At 40.0% G+C, this 21347-nt stretch overlaps 1 protein-coding gene across 2 annotated transcripts in view; it reads right to left on the bottom strand.

Annotated features, from left to right (window-relative positions):
• Positions 1-21347, bottom strand: part of LOC125882566 (synapsin-3-like) — a 187155-nt gene that overhangs the window by 114170 nt on the left and 51638 nt on the right. For both annotated transcript variants that reach the window (XM_049566343.1, XM_049566344.1), the window contains exon 3: positions 21224-21281. In XM_049566343.1, coding sequence (XP_049422300.1) covers positions 21224-21281 — 58 coding nt within the window. The remainder of the gene's footprint in view (positions 1-21223; positions 21282-21347) is intronic.

The raw sequence follows: 21347 nt of genomic DNA, 5'->3' as shown, positions 1-21347 counted from the left end.
AAAGTAAATCAAAGCTTTGTTTCCACTGAGGGAAATGGTTTCAGCTTATAAAAATAAATAGGGTGTCTCAACGCCACAACGTGTAGTTACATTTCTAGGGAGGTGCACATCAGGCTACAATGTAAGGTATGTCTACTTCGATGCAGAACCTACGCCGCAGTTACGGCGTCCATTTGACGCAGAGGTATAAATCCTGCTTTCGTTGTTGTATTCTGGATCAATTATTGAAACCGTCCAGAATATGTAGAAGTAGATGCTCAGGATTTTGGACACAAAAAGAGGGAACAGGGGAAGTTGAGCTAATGCACTGACAACATACTAAAGTGTAAAATACATGTTAAGCTGACAGCAGACTATAACACTTGCTGGTGTATATACTGCCCCATCAGGTCTGGAGGAATTGCCTCCCTGGTACCAACAGTACTGTAGAAAAAACAAGTACCATCACGCTTTCAGAATTTCGGTAACGACTTGGTATCAAGGTATTGGTCCTTGTGACATCCCTATAATTTATCACACAGTCATAACTATTGGCTACATGTCTATAATTTTGGCTACTAATATGTAATTATACTTTTCTAAATGCTTAAGAAGCTGTTTTTGGCTATGGTTGTGGCTGTTGGGTCACATCCTACATTCCCTGGCAGAGTCCATCTCAGTGCTGCATCATACTAAACTCCAGGTACGGAAAACCCTGGAAGGATGATAACAGCATCCAGTTGACCTCAGACATGAAACACTGCCATTTCTTAGTCTTCACATCACCTTTAGGTATGAGGAGTGACATTAATGTAGTGGATTTAATGGGCCATAAACAAGCCGCTTGCTGACTCTCTGTGGAAAAACAAAAATTCAATTTGATGTGACACGGCTGACTACCAAAGACAACACTACAAAAAGAACATGGCTGCATTTCATTTGTCTGTGGATACTCTGACCCTGAGTCAGCAGTGGACCAGATTCAGTCACTAACTCTCTGTGAACACTGTGTGACGATGAAATGCTCCCCAAAGGAAAAAACATAATCAAATGAAAATGCCATCTATGAATGTGCCAAACTGAGACCAGGAGTTCAGCTTTGAAAACACAAACCCAATGCGTGGACAGCCTGACCCAAAATTTGAGTAACTGCATCACTGTGTTTAATAGTAAGACCTTAATACCATTTTCGAAATCAGCTTCTACAGCACATTTTAATTTCTAGCTTGACTTCAGCTTTTCATGCGACAGATGTGATTATATAAAGGAGATACGTTTATTTTATTTTGGGTGAAGAGAATCATTTCCCACAGACAAGGAGCAAATTCCCTTCTCAAAAGGATATACTGCATTTTGGAGTAGAGCCCTGCACACATGTACAGCACATGGCTAATGGCATATGGCAGTCAGCTAATCAAAGAAATAGGTTTGGGTCTGGAGGGCTGATGGATTCAATCCTGGACTGGCTAGGTACATAAATAAATAAATAAATAAAAGCCTAATTACACAGCATGAAACCCTTTGTAGATAGTTTGCATTTGTAACATTTGAATGAAGTTTCGGTGTAGACTCAAGAACTTTAAAAATGCTCAGTATCAATTTGATGTGGTGGATCAACCTGGGGCTTTAAAAGTGCAACAGGTTTATGAATATTTTGTGATTTGCACAACAATCTTATAGATAGCACAATTTGACTTTTTTAGTTTAACTGTCTCATGCCATATTTGAGATTCTATATTGTCAGAGATGGACTGTTAATTCAGAGAGCTGTTGGAATATATTTCTTGGTTATTCAGAACACTGCATTTTTAGAGTGCAACTCTGAGCACAGACGGAGCAGCAGAACCCCAGGCGCTGTGAAAACATAACTTAACCGATCACTGATCCATATAGAAACAGAACGCATCTCAAAGAACAGCGTTCCCATTTTAGTGTTGTCCTTCGTTTTTCCAATCTACTTCAGATGAAACCAGCTGCATTCCTATGGAAACCACGTACCCCACTGTCCATCGCTAGGTCTAACCCGTGTAATGGCAGCAACAGAAAGTTTGCTTTCACTCGCCTCTGCAGCAGCTGCTCCTCTAATCTCATCCAGTTAATCTGATCTGATCAGGTCTGATTGATCCAACCACAAACTGATCAACTGATCCACCTCGCAACTCAAACTGCTACTGGCTGCAGTGTAGGTCATAAACCCAGCCGCCTTGTGGATGGGACATGGGCCAAGCAAAAAAAGATCCAAGTAAGTGCTTTCTGTTATTTTAGGTAGATTTTTATCATGCTGATATATGTTCACATGTTCATTTTTTTTAATAAGTTTTCTCTAAATTAGTTATTGGATGCTCTTAAAAAGGGGTTTTTATATCATGACCGCAGGCCAAATCTGGCCCCCGAAAGGGTGCTGGGTGGCCCCCCAACAAGTTTCTATTTCATAATGAAAATAAATTGATTCACACTGACATTTTTGTGAACTTTTAATATAAATACAGTGACAGAATGCATAAAAAGCATAAAAATATCAAAAAAAAGTGCCAGGACAGGTTTCCTTGGACCCTCCAACAGAGTCCAGTCTATGCCCCAAATGTCCTGAATTCCTAGAAACGCCCCTGTGCACACCTGACCTGTGCAGTGCTGCTGCATCTGGCCCCTGGCCTCCTGCCATTTCGAAAAAGTGTCTCCTTGGCAAAGCAAGTAGCAAGTTGAGTATCCCTGACTGTGTGTTCACAATCAGTAGCGCTGCTCATAATCATTCGGATGGCTGTATGGGCAGGTATTCAATTCTGGGGCTCTAGAACCACAGACAAAGGACGACAGCGCCTGTATCCGGGATATTTTGGCTTCATTTTTGTAAAGTGGGAAGAAGTGGAGATGCTTTGTCCATCTTTATAAATGGTCATTGTTCGAGACCAACAAAAGTAGGTGTTTTAAAACAAGAGGTCGGGACATGTCCAGCTGTGTTTATTGCCATCAAACGGGGTAGTTTGAGCCAAAACATGTTTTTCTAACCCTCTAACCAAATGTTTTTTAGTGCCTAAACATAACCACAAATGAACCTTGGTATTGTCAAAACGTAAAGAAATACAAAGATCCAACATATCTGCTACATTTGAAATGGGGTGGCTGTGGTAGAGCGACCGTATACTAATCAGAAGGTTGGTGGTTTGATCCCTGGCCCCTGTAGTCCACAGGAAGTGGACTGACTTGAGCAATATACTGAACCCCAAATGTGCATGTGAATGTTCATCTGACGAGCAGGTGGCACCTGGTGACTAGAAAAGCACAACATAAATACAGTTCATTTGCCACATGAAATGTACAAATGTAACAAATCAGTGGTTTGCAGAACATCACCAGGCAGGCAGTATAACACGTCTCATTTAGATCAGCCTTCAACAACGCCAACATGAACGGGGATGGAAGCAAATCCTCCAGCTGACCTTCCACTCAACCCAGCTCCTGCTAATTTGCATAGCAAGTTAAGTCAATTGTTATCTACACATTCTCACACTGTGATCATCATTGAGACTTTAAGCCTGCTTTACATGGGCTTTCATCTACATAAAGAGGAAATATTATCAGCAATATTCTCTCAGAGATAATTTTCCTTTCATCCAGCGCTGTGGCCCGTATAAACTCTGTATGGGGGAGTGAGTTGCTTTTGAAAAGAATGTGCCAACGTAACGAAATGGGGGGTTTTTTTGCCAAGAGAGAGGGAGAGAGAAAAAAAACACCCACCTCTTTTATTTATTGTGTTGCACTCTCAGAGGAGGAGCAGGGGGCGAGTAAATGCCGTAATCTTATTTAGGGGACAACGAGGCGCCACTCACACTCAATGTGCCTCAAGGACGTGCACTTGGCTCCCTTCCTTTTCTAGGCTCTTCTCTACTGATAGCCGCCTCTGAAAGAAACATCTGTGTGCTCAGCAGCACATGCCGCTGCTAAAAAAGACTGCACACTCACATGCACATGCACACCTCCTAAACAAATCCCATCCCAAACACAGGGGCCTACGTTTGACTTTTGCTGCAACCTGATAAAGCCAGAGAGTGGGCAACATTCTGGCGAGGGCACTGCATTCCACGTCATCTCTGATTGGCTGGTTCTGGGCAAGAGGAGTGTTAACAACCACTGTCATTGGGCAGTAATGGATGAAGTGGCTGGTGCGGGGCACAGGCCCAGAAGCCAGGACAGGAGGCTTTTCACAGCGCCATGGTTACCATCACGGTAACACATTCAGACACTTGTCTTGGAGCAGCTCTTGCCCTGGGAAAGGAAAACAGGAAGTGATACATGGGGCAACTGTCCCCAGAGCTGATTCTTCTCATCTGTTGACCTGCATTCAGGCTGAATTAAGTATAGTGTTCAGCTAATCTGTTAGGAGGAACAGAATTACAGAGGACAGTATGGTTACGATTAGGTTCAACTATGTCTCAAGCTGAATTTTCCTCATGCTTGTTTTTCTGTTGTTTGAGTTTCTGCCAACTAAAGTCGCTCCCACTGCTTACTGATAGCTAACTCGTTTAGTTACAGTAATCCAAGCAAACTATAAATGTAAAACACATTTCTTTCTTTCTCTCTGGCACAGGAGGACAGCTAATGGAAAAGCTTCTAGGCTGGATCACTGTTGTGTTTTTATTTTATATTTTATCCATATGAAAATGGAACTTTAATCAAGACAACGCTCTCCTTGAATTAAAAATATCTCATACCTGACAAAAGTGCTCTAGTGTGAGGCACCGGTTTAGCTTCACCGCAACAATTTACAAGCAAGTCTCATTTGTTCCTGCAGTGCTATGTGCACTCTGTCCTGACTGCCAAGCCATGTGAACCTGCGGACAGTACAGTAAACACCACTTGACGGCAGCTCATCTGGAATCTTTGTGAGTATTTTTAGATTTGAACTAACCCGTGTCACTGAGGTTCAGGTGGTTAAGGTGCCTTTTGTTTGGCCACAAGTCAAACTGTAGAAAGGATCTCATGTCCTTTGGCAGAAAAACAACTTGGATGAGCCGGTCAAACTGCACGTCAGCTACAATCTGAAACATCTTTTGGAAAGCATAACTAGAAAAACAAAATGCTTTGAAGAAAGCTGAAAATTGCAGGTGCAAAAACTGTCAACAGGTTAAAACAGAGGTTTAAATACTTACTACTCAAAGGTCCTTATCTGATTTTCATTCAAGGTCAGATGTCCTGAATAATTGGTGATAACGAAATAACATTTAATCAACTTACTTATATCTTTTAAGCCACATAAATTCAAGTTTGACTGCTGTGTTGTTGCTGCCATGCCACAACACATTCTGCAGCAGGTATTCACGATGAAAACAATGTCAGTGATAGGAAAATAAGGCACTTAAATACCACATTCATCTGGAAACAGGATTATTGTGAATGAGCTACACTGTATGTTCAACGTCACTAACAATTAACTCATCAACAGAAAGTTTATTTCAAAAAAGAAAACGTTACACTTCATAATTTATCCGGTTTTGGACCTTGCGCCGTACCTCAAAGACGCCTGGTTTATCAATTCATTTAATGAATTGACTGAATGTGAAATATAAAGAGTTGAAGCGTCAGTTTAAGCAGAAGCACTTAAATAGGATAAGATGTCAGTTGAAGTGTAAGCACTGAAAGGAGCCAAGGTTTCAGATGAAGTCTTAAAGCTGAAAGTAGCTGTAATTAGTAGTGTACTGACCGAAAGACTTTTCACTTTTATTTTTTAAGAGATGTTTCGCTGCTGCCTGGAAAGATGGCCTTTTCATAAACCTGGGCTGTCTATGCAGTAGAGAGATGCAAATGCTTTTGAAATTGGTGCTACGTGGGCAGAAGGGTTGAAGGGAGAAAAAGGGTTGTGGCATTTGCTTTTGCCTAAGAGGTAGAAAACCTACAACGACCAAAATGCACAGCACCACACCGGTCTGATAAATGCTTCCACTAGTGGGTGACATTTTGCAAATTACTTCGTTTGACACAGTGGTTGTCAGCTGGTAACATGCAATCTTGAATTACAAGTAAACAGTGGACTAAAAGAAGTTTCTGGGAACATTTGAGGTGAGAAATAGGCAACGCAGTAATAGAATCTTATTCCATATTTGATCAACATTGCTTACTTTTACCATTTGATCTCAATTTTTTCAGCCTTTATTTTAACAGTACAGGAAACAGTATGGCACCCAATTCCTGTTAACAAGTTGTCATACTATTGTGTTTGTGGTGGCGGGCGTACGAAAATACAAAAGTGCAATCTGTAGTCCGAGTAACAGCCCTGGAGCCAGCAAAAGCTGAGAGATGAGCAGCGAGATCTGGGCCCTGGTAAGATGAAGGGAAGTTAATAGGGTTGCCCCCTAGTAGTCGACCAAGTGTTAGTCAGCCAGAAAGGTCATTAATCTGCAAGATTTCATTGGCCAGTTGGTTGCAGAAAAAAAAAACCCCAAACAAAACAAACGTGAAACTCTATTAGGAGCTGTGCCTTGTCAAAATAAATCAAAACCTATATGACTGGACCATGTGGGAGTTTAATTTGAAAGGACAGACACAGGAAGTGGCCACGCTCAGCAGTCAGACAGGAGTCATGTTAATTTCCAGGGCTGGTACCTGCGGTTATTCCACAGGCTAGTTAATAACATGTCGGGCAGGAAATCCAAAGTGTGGGATCATTTTGAGAAGGTGAAGGACGAACCCAAGGTGATATGTAAACTCATCTTCATTGGTCGACTACAAACATGACGTATCATCTGAAACATGGAAGTAGCTACATGCCCATTAGCCCACAGCGTCATTAACAGGCGGCTCGCTCAGTGTGTGACGTGCACTTGTAGATAAAATATAGGCCTATATTAATGAAGGTTCATTAGTACGGTTTTGTATTTCTCTGTAATGTAGCACAGAAAACAAATGTTATACTATGGACATTGTGAGCAGATATACTGTAAATTAATTGTAGAAAACACTAAAAAGATTAAACATTGAAAATGATCCATACTTCATTGTGATTTATGGTGTGTATGGAAAAGAGCACTTGAACACAATGTATTATGTTATTATTAGGATTTCTAATTATAGAAGCAGGTAATATGAGGAGCCAGTGAATTCAGAATAAGAAAAAAGATGTTCACATTACTGTTTAAATGCATATCAAAGCCATAATTAACCTCACTGAGCTTTAACTGTTCCTCTCCACAAATACCTATTATATTCCTTTTAACACCGACCTTGTTCCACTGATATTTGTTCTTTTTTTATTTTTGGTCCCGAGTGGAAGACCAAAGTGGGAAAGCTGTTGATAAAATCGTTGTAGCCCAGATGGAGCCTCTTTTTGTGTGGTTTCCTCTCATCTGAAAATAGATGTTTTTCAGAATGCTTCTTTTATTGCCTCACCTCTTTAGTTTCAATGGAGGAAACCTTGACCAACCTGGCAGACCTGGATGAACTACAACTTTAAATAGAAAATCTTGCAAAGAAGTAGTTGTTACATTAGTCTTGTATTATGTGCTTAAGGGCTTTACACACCAGGGATGTTATAAATAAACGGCACAAAAATGTGAAATACTTGCCAGAAAATACTCTGTGTCAAAACTATTTGCACTGTCAATGATGCAAATATGCAACAGTTGCAACACTTGAATAAAGGTGTGTTCAGGCAGATATGTGGAAAATGATGTGTTTATTGAACATTTAAGGATGTAAACATGTTCCAGTAGACACCCAAAACAAAAGTATAGACCTAAAAAATCAGCGTAATATGGGGAGTTTGCCAGAATGAAAATATCTTTGTAAACATTGTATAGTTCTCACTGTCTTTTAGTTCAGTCATTTCTTTACTTTATAGAGTGTGCCAGGGCTGACGTCAAAACCCGGAAGTTTAGCATCACGCTGGTTCCCGGAAGAGAAAGTGAATGTGATTTTTGCATTGCGTTTTGGATTATGTCAGAAAATTAGCTATGTGGCTAACACAAGTTCATGATACTTACAGGTTTTGTTCAGCGAGATAATCTTCACATATGAACACCTTTCATACCGCATTTGAAGCTTAAATGCGATCACCAGAAGCAAAAAGCTAACGTTAGGCTTTAATGGACTACATGACTACTCTACGGTCGCGTGACTCTTAACGTCACCGCCACTAAGCTTTCAACTGATTTTGGCTGCTTTATTTTAAAAACATTGTATAATGGGGAAATCAAACTGTTTAAGCTAAATAAGAAGCTGTAATGGCGGACTGCCAGCACTCTCGCCTGTTCGGGGGTGATGACGTTTAATGTCCCCGACAGGGTTTGTAGTTGTATTGAGCATCTTGTTAGCAACCACCTTTTTTACGACATGTAAAAGCTTCAAAATTCACAAGTAGGGTATTTACTGACGTGTTTTATGTCGTAGAACAAAACCTGAAACTCACTTAAGCTTTTGTTAACCACAGACCTTATTTGAGGCATTTTACCAAAATCCCATTCAAAAAACGTATTGAAGACGTAGACGTGAGAACCAGAAGTGCTAAAAGCGCTAACGGAGTTCTGGGTTTACTGGCACACTCTATTACCATCTCTAGTTGTGAGTGGCGTATTAAAAACACCATTAAAGTGTTAAGGCAATAAATAACTATATTTATTTTACTAGCTCTGTAAGAAAAAGTCAGGCTTAAAGTTTCAGGATTATATCTGAGTTAACTGCTGTTCTTTATTGTTTTATATTTAGTTTATTTAAAGTACATTGTAATCAATAGTTACAGTTAAACACTTTGTTATAACAGTGTAACTGCTGAGGTATAGCAGATGTAAATGTGTATGGTTACTTTAATCTTAAATGTAAGTAACTCCAAATTCAAAGTACCTTTACCTCCAAACTGTCTTCAGCTAAAGTGCTTCAGTAACATTTATTTACTGTAGACTTGTGTTGTCCTGTTAAACTGCAGTTCACAACTTCATGTTCCTCTAAACAGAAAATGTCAGTCCAACCTGATCTCGCAGAAATACGTGAAATGACCACGACCTCTTAAGACCATATTCCGTGGTGGCAGCACGTAATGGGTTGAAATTACGTGCTGCCACCACGAAAACAATGCCAATGTAAAGTCAATTAGGATCCTCTCCCGTGGTGGACACACGGATTCCCTGATTCAATTACGTCACGTCAACCTCATTTTCCTCAGTGATATCTTTAACATTCCTGTATACACACAAAACGCAGAAGTGTTCTTGATATTAAAACGGCAAATATATTCCTCTGTTATAATTTCCCACCAATAATAATAATAATAATGATAATAACGTGATAGTTCGGCTGTACTAGATATTTGTTATAGCCTATTCAAATATTCAGTCCTAAAAACGTCGTTTCTAGAGAACTTGCTAAAATATCTGAAATGAACCATCATGCCTACTTTTTCTTAACATATTTCATCTGGGTGCAGTGTCATTACTAGTTCAGCTTTACTAGACATTTGATATATTACGTAGATGTATCTTTTTATGACTCTATTTTACAACAAGCCGCAAAAAAACTACCGTCCCAAAAACGCCATTTTTAGAGTACGATCTAAAATAACTACGATTAGCCAACATCCTTGCTTTTTTTCTTAACATAGTTCATCTAGAGGCAGTGTAATAACTAGTTCGGCTTTACTAGATATTAAATATATTCAGTATATCTATCTTTTTACGACCCTATTTTACAGCAAGCCGCAAACAAACCTACTGTCCCAAAAACGCTGTTTCTAGCGCATTAGCTAAAATATCGAAAATTAGCCGACATCTTTACTTTTTTCTTAACATAGTTCATCTAGGTGCAGTGTAATAACTAGTTCGGCTTTACTATATATTAGATATATTCAGATAGATACGACCCTATTTAGAGCCCTACTTTGCAAATCAGAAGAACTACAACTATGTTACTGATATGTATCAAGCTGCATGGTGCGGCCCCAGGGAATTGTAGTTTTTAAAGAATCTAAGTGTTTTTCCTAGATTTGGAAGTTGTAAATACTGAACTGAGACTACACTGTGGACTTTAAGGGGATGGTAAACACACTTGTGTAATCAGATTTTAAATATCTCATTTCTAAATGGGTGGAAATTAATTTTATCCATATTTTACCCATATCTGACAGCACCCCCAGTTGTTGACTCCACTCACGTGATAGTTGAGGTCAAGAGCTCTCTATAAAAGTTGGTCCCATGTCTGTAACCCCTTTAGTTGCTGAGTTATAAGTCCTCAAACATGCACTGAGGTCAAGGTTCAAAGGTGAATGGCTGAAAGCAGGAGCCATGTAGAATCATCATACTGACATATGTTACTCTCCAGGTTGAGACCTTTCCAATGATGTATTTGGTTTAGCTCTACGACAAAGTTTAGATTTTTTCATTTTTTGGACACAAGCCATGCCAGGTCTAGTTTCAGAGAGCACTTTGAAGGCCCAGTGTATAAAATGATTTTTATCTGTTTCTTTGCTTGTTTTTTATCTTTTTTACTGTAGATAGTTACTAAAATGAGTCATCCTCAGATAATACAATACTACTAAAAAGTAAACCAATAACAACAATAATGAAATAAGCAAAAATAATATTAAAATCATATTGAAATTTTAAAATCTATTTACTATCTATTTGGAATGGCAGCCTAATAGATAACTTAGATAATATTTATTATTGTTTAGACACTTTACTATTGCTTAGATACTATTTAGCCTATTATTGTATTTACTTTTAGCATGTTCTACTTTTGAGTAATTTCCGAGAAGTTATGATAAAATTAAAAAAAAATATTACAGACTATAGAATAGGAGACAATCTCTCCAATGCCTCATGTCAATTAATTAACACTATTTGTCGGCTTTTTATAATGCCTTTTTTTTTTTTTTTTTTTTTGCTGCTGTCTGCAGTTGAGAGTGGTGATTTGCTAAATACATTCTACAATAATAATTAGATTAACATTTGTCTATAATATTGTTGGCTATATTACACATTTTAATTAAAAAAAAACAAAACGGAAGAATAAAAGAAATAAACACCGAAATAATTACTGGAAACTTTTTTTTTATTGATACTCCTCTCTGACACACACGCACGCACACAAACACACACACACATTGAGATTACATTTGTTTTTTTTACAAAATGTTTTTTTATTGACCGTATGAATGGTTTCGTTTTCAAATAAATATTTGGAAACAAAAATATGCTTTGGTGTACTTTTACAGAGTTTTGCAATATGTATATAGCCTATAGGTGTATAAAAGCCTTTACTGGGGAATAAGAAAGTGCAAAATATTGTCTGGCAAGTGATAAATTGACACGAAGTTATATGAGGTAAAGCTAATCAGTCATGTGTACAAATGATAAGAGAGAACAGACTGTAGTGGTTTGATTTGTGGCTGCAGGGCAGATACTTTTTTTGTTAACTACCTCTGAATTTGAGTAACTCTTGATAAGCTCAGTTGAATCACATACTGGTGCAATTGAGAGGCCTGAAGTACAGTGGACCATTCATGTGCACCCCGGGCAAGTATTTGCTGCTAATCACTACCACCTTGGACAACAGTGAAATAATTCATTGAGGCACTAAATGTTGAAATTCAAGACAGATGCTAAATGCAACAGGGCAACAGAAGGCATGAGGGCAGTTGGATCAGTCAAATGTCTGCTAGCCAGCACAAAACCAAATCATCCGTCTTGAGCAAGTTCAATCCAGATGCCCTATGTCATGTGCAAATACCAGCCAAAAAAGGGTACAGATAACATACAGCCAACTGCCTGTGAGCTGCCATGACTGCAGCAGAAAGGAGCGTGGACAGCGCTGAGGTCATATGCCTGCTGAGCAGATGTTGCCCTGCCCGACCCAAACCACACATGGTCCGGCAACCCCGAAGAACCGCCCCTTGTTCCTCCACAAACAACAGAGCCCTTCAAATTTAACTGCCTAATTTGTCCAATTGTGTAAATTGCAGTGTTTATGACTTTGCAGGGATTTGTGGGTAGCAAACAGGCAGCCTGTTTGGCAGCCTTTTGCAGGGTGTCATCATGTCTGTGATCAATTTTGACTGCAGCTGGGGAACATTCGCTCACGATGGACTGCTATCATTTTTAAAGTGCCAAACATCACCAGCAGGAGCACTTTTAGAGCACTAGATCTCAGCTCAAGTTTGGTGCTGCCACCATGTTACACACATGATACTTCAAAGGCATACGAAAGGCAATGTGGGTGATAGCGAATCCCCTGAGCTCCAAAAATCTCTGGAAAACACCAGTATTCTGAGTGAATAGTGGTGCAATTCCTCTGTACCCAAGCATAAAGTGGCAAGCATACATGTCCAGATAACAAATCGGTGGAGTCAGTGGACCTAATTATCTTCAGCCACCTACTGTGAGATAAAACTCCCCTAGGAAATAAAGAAAATAACACAAGAAATAACACCAGTGGGTCAGAAGCAGGGGTCAACCTTTAAAGTGAGACTGAAACTGTTGAAAGGAAAAACAGGACAATTTTCCTCTTGCACTTAAGGGTTGAATGCTTAAACAATAAAATGCACATTAGCTTACTTCAAGAAACTCAGTGGGGGCTAATGTTAGCTAATGTTAGCAATCTTGAGCTCAATAATGCTATACCAGACAGACATTACTGACCTGACGTCAATGACTTTATACGTCTTTCAGCTTATGCTACTGTTACAGAAGGTTTTGAAAAACTCTGTATAGGTTTATTAGCATCATTCCATAATTGTTGCTTGTGGCAGTAAAAGTTATGCTGTGTCTCAATTCAGATATTTCTGTAGTTACACTTACTCTTTTGAGAGCATTCACACTGAAAAGTACAGCAAAATGCAGTGTACTATGAGTACCATGATAGTGCACTCATAAAGGCGGATTTACACTTGTGCATCAGCTCTATGCAGAGCCTATGCTGTAGCCTACGCACACGGCCTACACGGTGAGCATTTACACTTGTGCGGTGGGGTGTCTGTCACTCTGCAGTTACACCTTCAACACACTAGTTGGCGACGGGGTTTCTATGAAATGCTGTAAAGTCTAGTTGAGCCAAAACACACCCAAAACATACATTAAACATGGCTTAGTAGCCACAATTTCAAGTGCATAAATCGGCTTCATTTTCCCCACACCAGAGTCAGGATGTAGCATTCAAGCTCCTTTAATTATTGCCGACTCAACTTTGTGAACACGGAGTGAAACAGAAATAACATAAAATATATTGTAATTACTGAATGGTCTATACAAAGGGAAGGCATCTGCACAGGCATGGCTAGCTTAGCATAATTAGTATTATTAGCTGTTAGCATGGTGAAATCACAGTTAAGACAATTTAGAGAACAGACCAAAAAGGAAACCAAGAGATACCACAGGAGGATTATTTTCACAGTATCTATTAAGTGGTTCACAGCATCAGAGCTAAATGCTTAACAGTGACAAGTCAACATGGCTGAATTAAACACATGATTACAAACAAACTCAAAATACACTTCCTCCAACAATGAACTCAAAAAGGTCACAAATACTGGTTGCTGAGATGGTAAAGGGATTTGAGCTTACAGTCAATGCTTTCCGAGGCGAAACAAAAGATCGCAGCAGACAACCCTCTGATGGCTGGAATGGTATGATACTGAGGCCTGAGGCCTACCTAGGCTTTATAACTTTCCAAGGCTATTCAAGAGAAGGCTGAGACACGGGGTCAAACATGGGGGGATTGCACATGTGCAGTGTAACTTAAGCTGCGATGCTGGAGGGTGACAGCAGGGGCGCTGGATAAAAAGCGCAGGATCCGCTCAGGCGATCAAGGAGTGCGCTTGGTGCGGTCTGCTTGGACTTTTGGACGGCAGGTGCCTGAAGTTGTCGGAATTGCATCTCTGTCATTCTCACCCACAACGCAGGCCACCAGTGACAGTTCAGTAATAAGCTGTGAAAATGACATGCATGCACATCCCCTTTATTCCATGGTCTCACGCCATCTACTGAGCCTTTGAGGAATTGCAGACCAGATTTTACTGCGCATGTGCAATCCCCCCATGTTTGACCCCATGTCTCAGCCTTCTCTTGAACAGCCTTGATAACTTTCTGTGGGTAGGACTTCCTGTCGATGGGACTTCCTGTTGGGAAGTCTGCGCAATTCAATAAACTGCCAAAGAGGGCGCCAAAAAGAAGGAAATGCCTGAATGGCAGAACATTGATATTTTCCTTTTTGTTTTCATTAAAGTGCAATTGGCAGGTTAATTTTTTTTTTAAATATATACATAAACTTGTCTGAAAATTACCATATGATAAGTTTCTACATCATTTTCCTACACATTTATTCACCGTGGTCTGCAAGTTGGGGTTCATCTGGTTCCTTGTCAGTTTTTGCACTTTTGTTAGTAATGTTAATGGGTTAGTCTAACTTATCACGCCACAGTCAAACAACTTGCTTCCCCATTGTCTCTTAAAAAAAAGATGCACATGCACATACAAATAAGCACACCAACATACAAGCAGCATTGTCACATGGAACATTGTCTACTTCGGTTCTGACTGTAACAGCAACATTTACATATCACTGGTGCTAGAAATATTCCATGTGCGCTTCCTAATTTTTTGTTAAAAAGTGGTTGGTCACCTTCTGGGTCCGTCACGTGATGCCACTGGGCCCAAAGACTCACACTGGGAGAGAGACATCTTTAGATCGGCTGAGCCAAGAAATGACCTGTTTCACTATCAGGATTTGATCCATTTGGTCTGATAAGACTTCAAAAGTCTTGAAGAGCAGCATGATTGAATTGTTTTATCCCCATCCAAGTTAGCGGAGGGCTAAACCAGAAGTTAGCCAATCAGCTGACAAAGTGGGTCCCACAATGCCAAAGATCCTGATAATTATATTTCCAGGGAAACTTTTTTGACCTCCACCACTAAGCAGCCTTCAAAGGAATAAGCAGGGTTTCACCTCCAATGCTTATTCAGTTTTCTTTATAGATCTATGTTGTAGACTAGGATTATGACAACATGTCAAAAAACAGGTACACACCAGAAAGAAAAAAAACTCTGACAGTATATTTTTTCTTTTTGACTTATTTTTATCGTTTTACTGGACATCACGTTTCAAGTGAGTCACAGGCTCATGATATGTGAGCACTGACCTGATGTAACTGCGCAATAACTCTCCTGTTAAACCCCGAGGGATTAACCGACAGAGTGAAAGAAGTTAATGCACAACTCCCTGCTCTGTTCATGTGAAGAGTCATAGACATTTATGTATCTGGCTCAGAAGTTACAAATCAGCGAGGACCTCTCTCCACATTGCTGGCTGTGTTTTTCCATTTGGAATCAAAAGAAGGTATGCTGTTATCCTAACCTGGCTGTGAGGATCACTCGGCATGTTTTTGGCATTAAGAACTACTACTGAAAACATTTCATCAGTTGGCAAAAAAGCGATGGCTTCAAGCCTGTTTTTATTAGTCACTTAGGAGCACAAAGCACCCCCACCGGCGCTCCCATGAGCATCTGCTCAGTGGATAAAAAGAGTAACCCAGTGGACACAAGACCTCAGACGTCTGCCAAATGTAACTTCAAAGTGGGTCATGTAAATGAGAGGGAACGATCAACAACAATGGGCTCACAAATTTGCTGTGGGGCAGTGGCTGGGGAAGATACAGGTGGCAGGGCAGCCTTAATGAGAGATGGTACATGGAAGAATCAAAGCCGCTCTCTTTTTCTCTTTCACACAGATTGGCATCAGGCTTCCCCACTGCAGTATCACATGCTGCGCTGTGAGTCTGTGCTGGAGTCTAAAGATGGTACCTTATATGGCAGCAAGTAAGCCAGGGAAGAGTTATGTTGGTTTGGAGCTTGTGAGCAGTGGTTCAGAGAGCTTTAACAGCCTGAATATAAGAGGAGACGGAGAGCATAAGTTAGGCAAGGTCACAGTCCATCCAGCTGAGATAAAAATGATCTCAATATGATATAACTTTATGATAGTTATATAATATTCAAATAAGAAAAACATTTACTAGAGCTGCACAACATATCATTTCAGCATTGACATTGCAATGTGCAAATGCACAGTAGTTTGACACATTAATTCAAACACGTTATGCTACAACTGTTCAGCTGCTTGATTCAAAAGAAACGGTTCTCATTTTCCATGACTAACACTACCAGCTAAACCTTCCCCATTGAGACAGGTTAGGTGTGTATGTGATGTAGTCTGATGGTATTTCTTATGGGGAAAACAGACTCTCCTGTGCACGTATAGAAAAGTACCATAACCAGGCTGGCAAGTGCCACAAACACAGTGAAGCGTGTGCTTTTCTGCAGCTACAGTAGTGAACAGAAAGTTTCCAGTTAAGCTCAGGTTCCGGTACAATGACTGCAAAAAGGACAGTGTTTTCAGGTTGATGCACAGACGAAATAAAGCATCTGTTTAATGCAATGTTACCATGATGTCCCGTGACCCTTCTTTACCATATGGCTGCTGCCAGATCATAAAAGCCGGTTACCAGTAGGAGTGTAACTCGCCAGTTTCATCACGATACGATATAATATCGATTATTTCGACAACAATCCGATATTTGCCAACGTTACAAAAGTCTGCCAAGATACAATTACGATTTGATGCAATTTAAAGGCCTGTGCACGATATGAGACGATATTACATGCATATATGACACAATCTGTTACAGAAGAAGCTGCCGCCTCTTTATTTTATACTTTTGGCCACAATAAAGGTCATAGTAAGAGATTTTTAAGCTCATATTGTGACGTATGTCTCTCCTTTATCATGAACCGTAACTCAGCTAGCAAAAAAACTTCAATCTGCGTGCAGGACCGAAGCTTACAAATGAATCTTTATTAACAAATGTCAGTAGCCAAAAACAGCCCACAGCACCCAAAGGACTGTTTCATTGTCTTTTTTTAATGTTCTGTGAGAGCACTCAGGTCGTAGCTTGACAATCTGACCACACAGTCCCCCAATCCCAAATGGATCCCTTACAGATGCGTTGACTCAAGTCCTAAGCTCTTACAGACCAAGGACCAATTCCATTTCTTCCCCTTAGCCCTTGTCGTGGCCCTTTCCATTGGTTTTGCGCGTGAGGGGAAGTGGTGTCCCAATTCTCCGTCAGGTTAGCTCTTAACCCACTTGTACAGTGGGCGTTGGAATTAAACATAATTTCTAAAACAGGCTAGTGCAGTGTATGCCCAGCTTAAATAAACCAGAGGTCACCCAACTGTGGTTCAAAGCCATGAGGCAAGGTATCTACAGGAGAAGTCTGTCTGATGCACAACCAAAGCACAGCACGCTAGTAGTCGACCACAACCTGAAGATGAGAGAGGAACAGGAGGGGAGCAACACAAGAGAGACCCCTTATTTTAAGGTTACTAACATACATCATTAATGTGACATGTTGCTTCAGCCTGGACGGACAGAAGAGTCCAATATGGATACAATGGTGTCATGGGGCAGTAACCAGTGTATTAAACTACATAATTTCGCCCTCAGAAAAGTCTTCAGAGTAAACAGTGATTTTTCATCATCCTTCATTATTTTCAATGCAGATGCACTCCCCTACAAATTCACACCAATACTACCCATGTAAAGGTTCTTTGAGGACTCAGAAAAGTGCTATATAAGTGTGATGTAGTATTATTATTACTACCAATAATCCTGGAATGATGAATCATGTCTAAAGGGACCAATTCAACTCATCACGTGAAAATTCCTGTATTTTTTTTGTTTCACAATAGACCGAATCACTGTGACAGCCACATTCACTTCTAGGTAGACAACAAGAAAATGTAATTTTTTTAATCTATTTTGTTGCTTTGCTCGCGTCTCTGATAAATCAAACCTACTGGCATGGTAACTAAGTAATGTACTGCTGTGGATGGAGGCCAGAGCAAGACACATTTAAGTCACCTAACAAAAAAATATCAATATCAGAGTGTACACTATATTCAGTGGTGTAGTAGAAGGTATACGCAGGTATACAGGGTATATCTACCTCTTTTTTCGGCCATTTACAGTATATCTTCGGTTCATATGAGAGAATACCCACTTTCTCCGAGGTAACCTACCCATCTACCCTGCAGTACACCAACGTCATCTACTACCACTACACCACTGGCTACATTTGAGTATTTGCTCCACTTTTCTGTACACTCTAACTAATCAGAGCCATGGTAGATCAGTAACTCCAGTGTTCTGCTAAGTAAAATTACTGTTTTTGTCAATGGAGCCCAGTGAGTTTGATGTAACGACTTCAATTCCCCATTGGAAAAGTCTGTCTGATGGTGAGGTTAAGCTTTGTTTTTAGGAGCCTAAAAACTAATCACTTAAGGCTGCTCAGCACCAATTGATTTTATGTGTGTGACCTGAGGGTTTTCTACCAACAAGATATTGTAAATGAACATTTTGATTTGGTCTGCAGAAGAAAATATTGCCATGTCAGTTTCTGACATGCAGCCCTATTATTTGCGAAAGTGGGTACATCTGAAATGCATCAATTTTAAATTCTAAGATTGCTTGGTGTGATTGATGTGTCACTGTTGGTGCAGGCCATTAAAAAAGTCTATTCATTTTTAAAACGTTTGCTGGGAAGAGATGTTAAAAGCCAACAAAAAAGTGGGATTAAAGCGAGTGGGATAAAGTTCAGTGGGTCTCTCTGCTTTTATTGTCATCTCCTGAAAGGGTTCATCTCAGCATGTCGCTAACTTTTCACACAGAGATTGGGTTTCCATCGTCCCGAGGCTCTCAGCAAGAGCCTATGAAGAGTCTGGCTGCTGAAGGCAATTAGCGACTGACTTGTTATAGTCAATGCGGAGGGGCTTCTGGGAAAGAGTGGAGGGTCCAACAACATTAAAGTAGGTCACACTTGGAGCTATAGCTGAGGCTCGTATGGTCCCCCTCACTATCAACTGTAGGGGCCTAATTAACTTCAGCATATTTTTATTGGGGTTCAATATCTGTGACACCACAAGATGTTTTTTTTTTTACATCCATGCAAGTTTACATTGACTCATACTCCACACTACAGCCCCACTCCGCCCCAGAAAGAAGACGTGACCACAACAGTAGAGAGTTGAGCAAACAGGCTATAAAATCACCGGTCCAGCTTTATGTGGTCCCCTTTTTCCTTCTCATAAAAACCCACCACTCCATTTCAAAGACGGCTGCAGGCTCAACAATGGTTTGCAGATGTAAAACTGATGTTATTTGAGGTAAATTAGATGTTATCTGCACACTGTAAATACTGCGTGTCTAGACACATATTTCTGTGCACACTGCATAGAATATTGGCACAATCGTGTTGAATTAAAATCAGGTTACTTTAAAGGAATGGTCCAACATTTGGGGAATAATGCTTCTTTGCTTTCTTAAGATATGTCTGCTGTATGGTGAGTACTGAGCTTTGAAGTGATTGGCCATGCCTAGCTTGGCATAATGATGTGAAGCAGGGAGAAACAGCTAGCCAGACTACTTTAGTTCAAATTATAACAAGTAGGCAGATTTTAATTAGGGATGCACAATAATATTGGCAAATCATCTGTATCAGTCAATATTGGCTTTAAAATGAACTATTACAATCATCCAACATGCTTTTTCTTATTTTGCACAATTAATGAATATTACATTCATTAAAAATCATTCTATATCATGTCTCCATCTGCTGGATCTTCACGATAAGAGTAGGCATGCATACTGTGATGTTAATTCCACAACAGAAGAGACTTGATGATCACTACAATTAGGGTTGGGGAAGAAGGTTGATATATCAATACTGGTATTGGGTATTGGCCACACAAGTTGTTCTTCGGCATATTGGATATCGGCAAAAATCCAATATTGTGCATCCCTAATTTTAATACTTTGGGTTTAGCTTAACAGTCTTTATGCTAAGCTAAGCTAATCACCTCCTGCAAGTGGTCTCATCTTAAGGCTGGCCCAAACTGAACATGGACTGTACATGTTACAGCACAAGCTGGAGGTGGTACTCCATTAAAACGCTCAGAGACCAACATGACCACAGGTGATCCTCGGGGTTCCCCCACACAATATGTAATTGTCATCATGAAATACTGAACATGTTAAATATTTATGATCTAAAATCAGTGCAGCCAGGATTGACTTCCAAATAAGGGGATGTAAAAAATATTTTTACATATCTCACACCACAGGAAAATCTGGTAAGATGATCTTTAGAACCATCACAGAAATCTGAGCTTTGCTGACAATTGTCAGGAGGGGGAATCAGTCCCGAAATCGCCTTGATTCTCGTGTAGTGTGTACCAGGCATTACTCTCGGCGAGGAAGTCAATAAGCACGTTTCTCTAAAGGTTAAGCTATAAGTTTGGCTGAATGACAGTATTTCCAGTGGCTTGTTGGATATGAAAGGTCAGCGTGGCCATAACTACAACTCCCAACAGTATTACTGTATTTCCAGGATGTGTATGATAAATTTCATGAGGAGAGTAATCCCAGTCGGACAGTTATTAATGTTGTAAGAGTGATGAAGCACTCTGAGATGTTCCTCTATAGAAAAAATAAAACATTCGTGAAAGGAAACAGCCATTGTTTTCCTTTATATGCTGGTATTATCAAGTTCCAAGTCAGTGTGATTACTAACTTGCAGTCAATTAAATCATTTCTACCTCATAAATAAGCCATCAAATTCAGTGACAGGTAGCTGCATTGGCTACAAACAGAAGGTCACCCAAAATGTTAGTTAGTTAAATGCTGAGTGAATAATTATCACAGCTTTTAAAGGGGCTGTGTGCAAAATTCAGAGTGTATAAAGTTGTCTGGATACTATTCTCAACATGGAGGTGGCTGAGCCAGTGGCTAGCAGCTAACGGTGCTAACTCCATAAGCAGTGCTAAACAACGGCAACAGTGCTGACAGTATTGGTGTTAACCAGGTTGGAACCAGAGGGTGGGCGCAATGCTTCAGTGACAATGCCGTCCAGATATCAGCAGTAGCCGCTGTATGAGGGCAGTGCAAAGCGGAGGGTATTAACTAGCCAGTGGGATAAACACATGCACTAACATACACACTTGGCTGGACCAGCTTACCCCAACAAACCACAGAGAAGCTCAGATTATAACACACAGAGGTAGTGTGACGCCATTACTCAACTATATCTTTGTGTGGAAAATAGCAGTTTGCAGCTATATTACTGCTCAGACTGTTGCATACACAATGTTTAAATGTCACAGCTTTGAAATGATTATTTAACATATTTAAGTAGGACAAATTTATGTTAAATCCACCATACCTGCTCCACCCGGATCTCATATTCTCCGTTCAGCTTCTTCCCTCGAAAATACTTTGCCCTGCAAAGAAACAGGAGACAAAACATCAAGGAACTGAAAAAAAAGTCTATACTTTTTTTACACAAT

Source organism: Epinephelus fuscoguttatus, linkage group LG22 (genome assembly GCF_011397635.1).
Source record: "Epinephelus fuscoguttatus linkage group LG22, E.fuscoguttatus.final_Chr_v1".
NCBI classification, from domain to species: Eukaryota; Metazoa; Chordata; class Actinopteri; order Perciformes; family Serranidae; genus Epinephelus; species Epinephelus fuscoguttatus.
The sequence above is the reverse complement of the archived record's forward strand: the minus strand, read 5'-3'. Positions and strand labels throughout refer to the sequence as shown.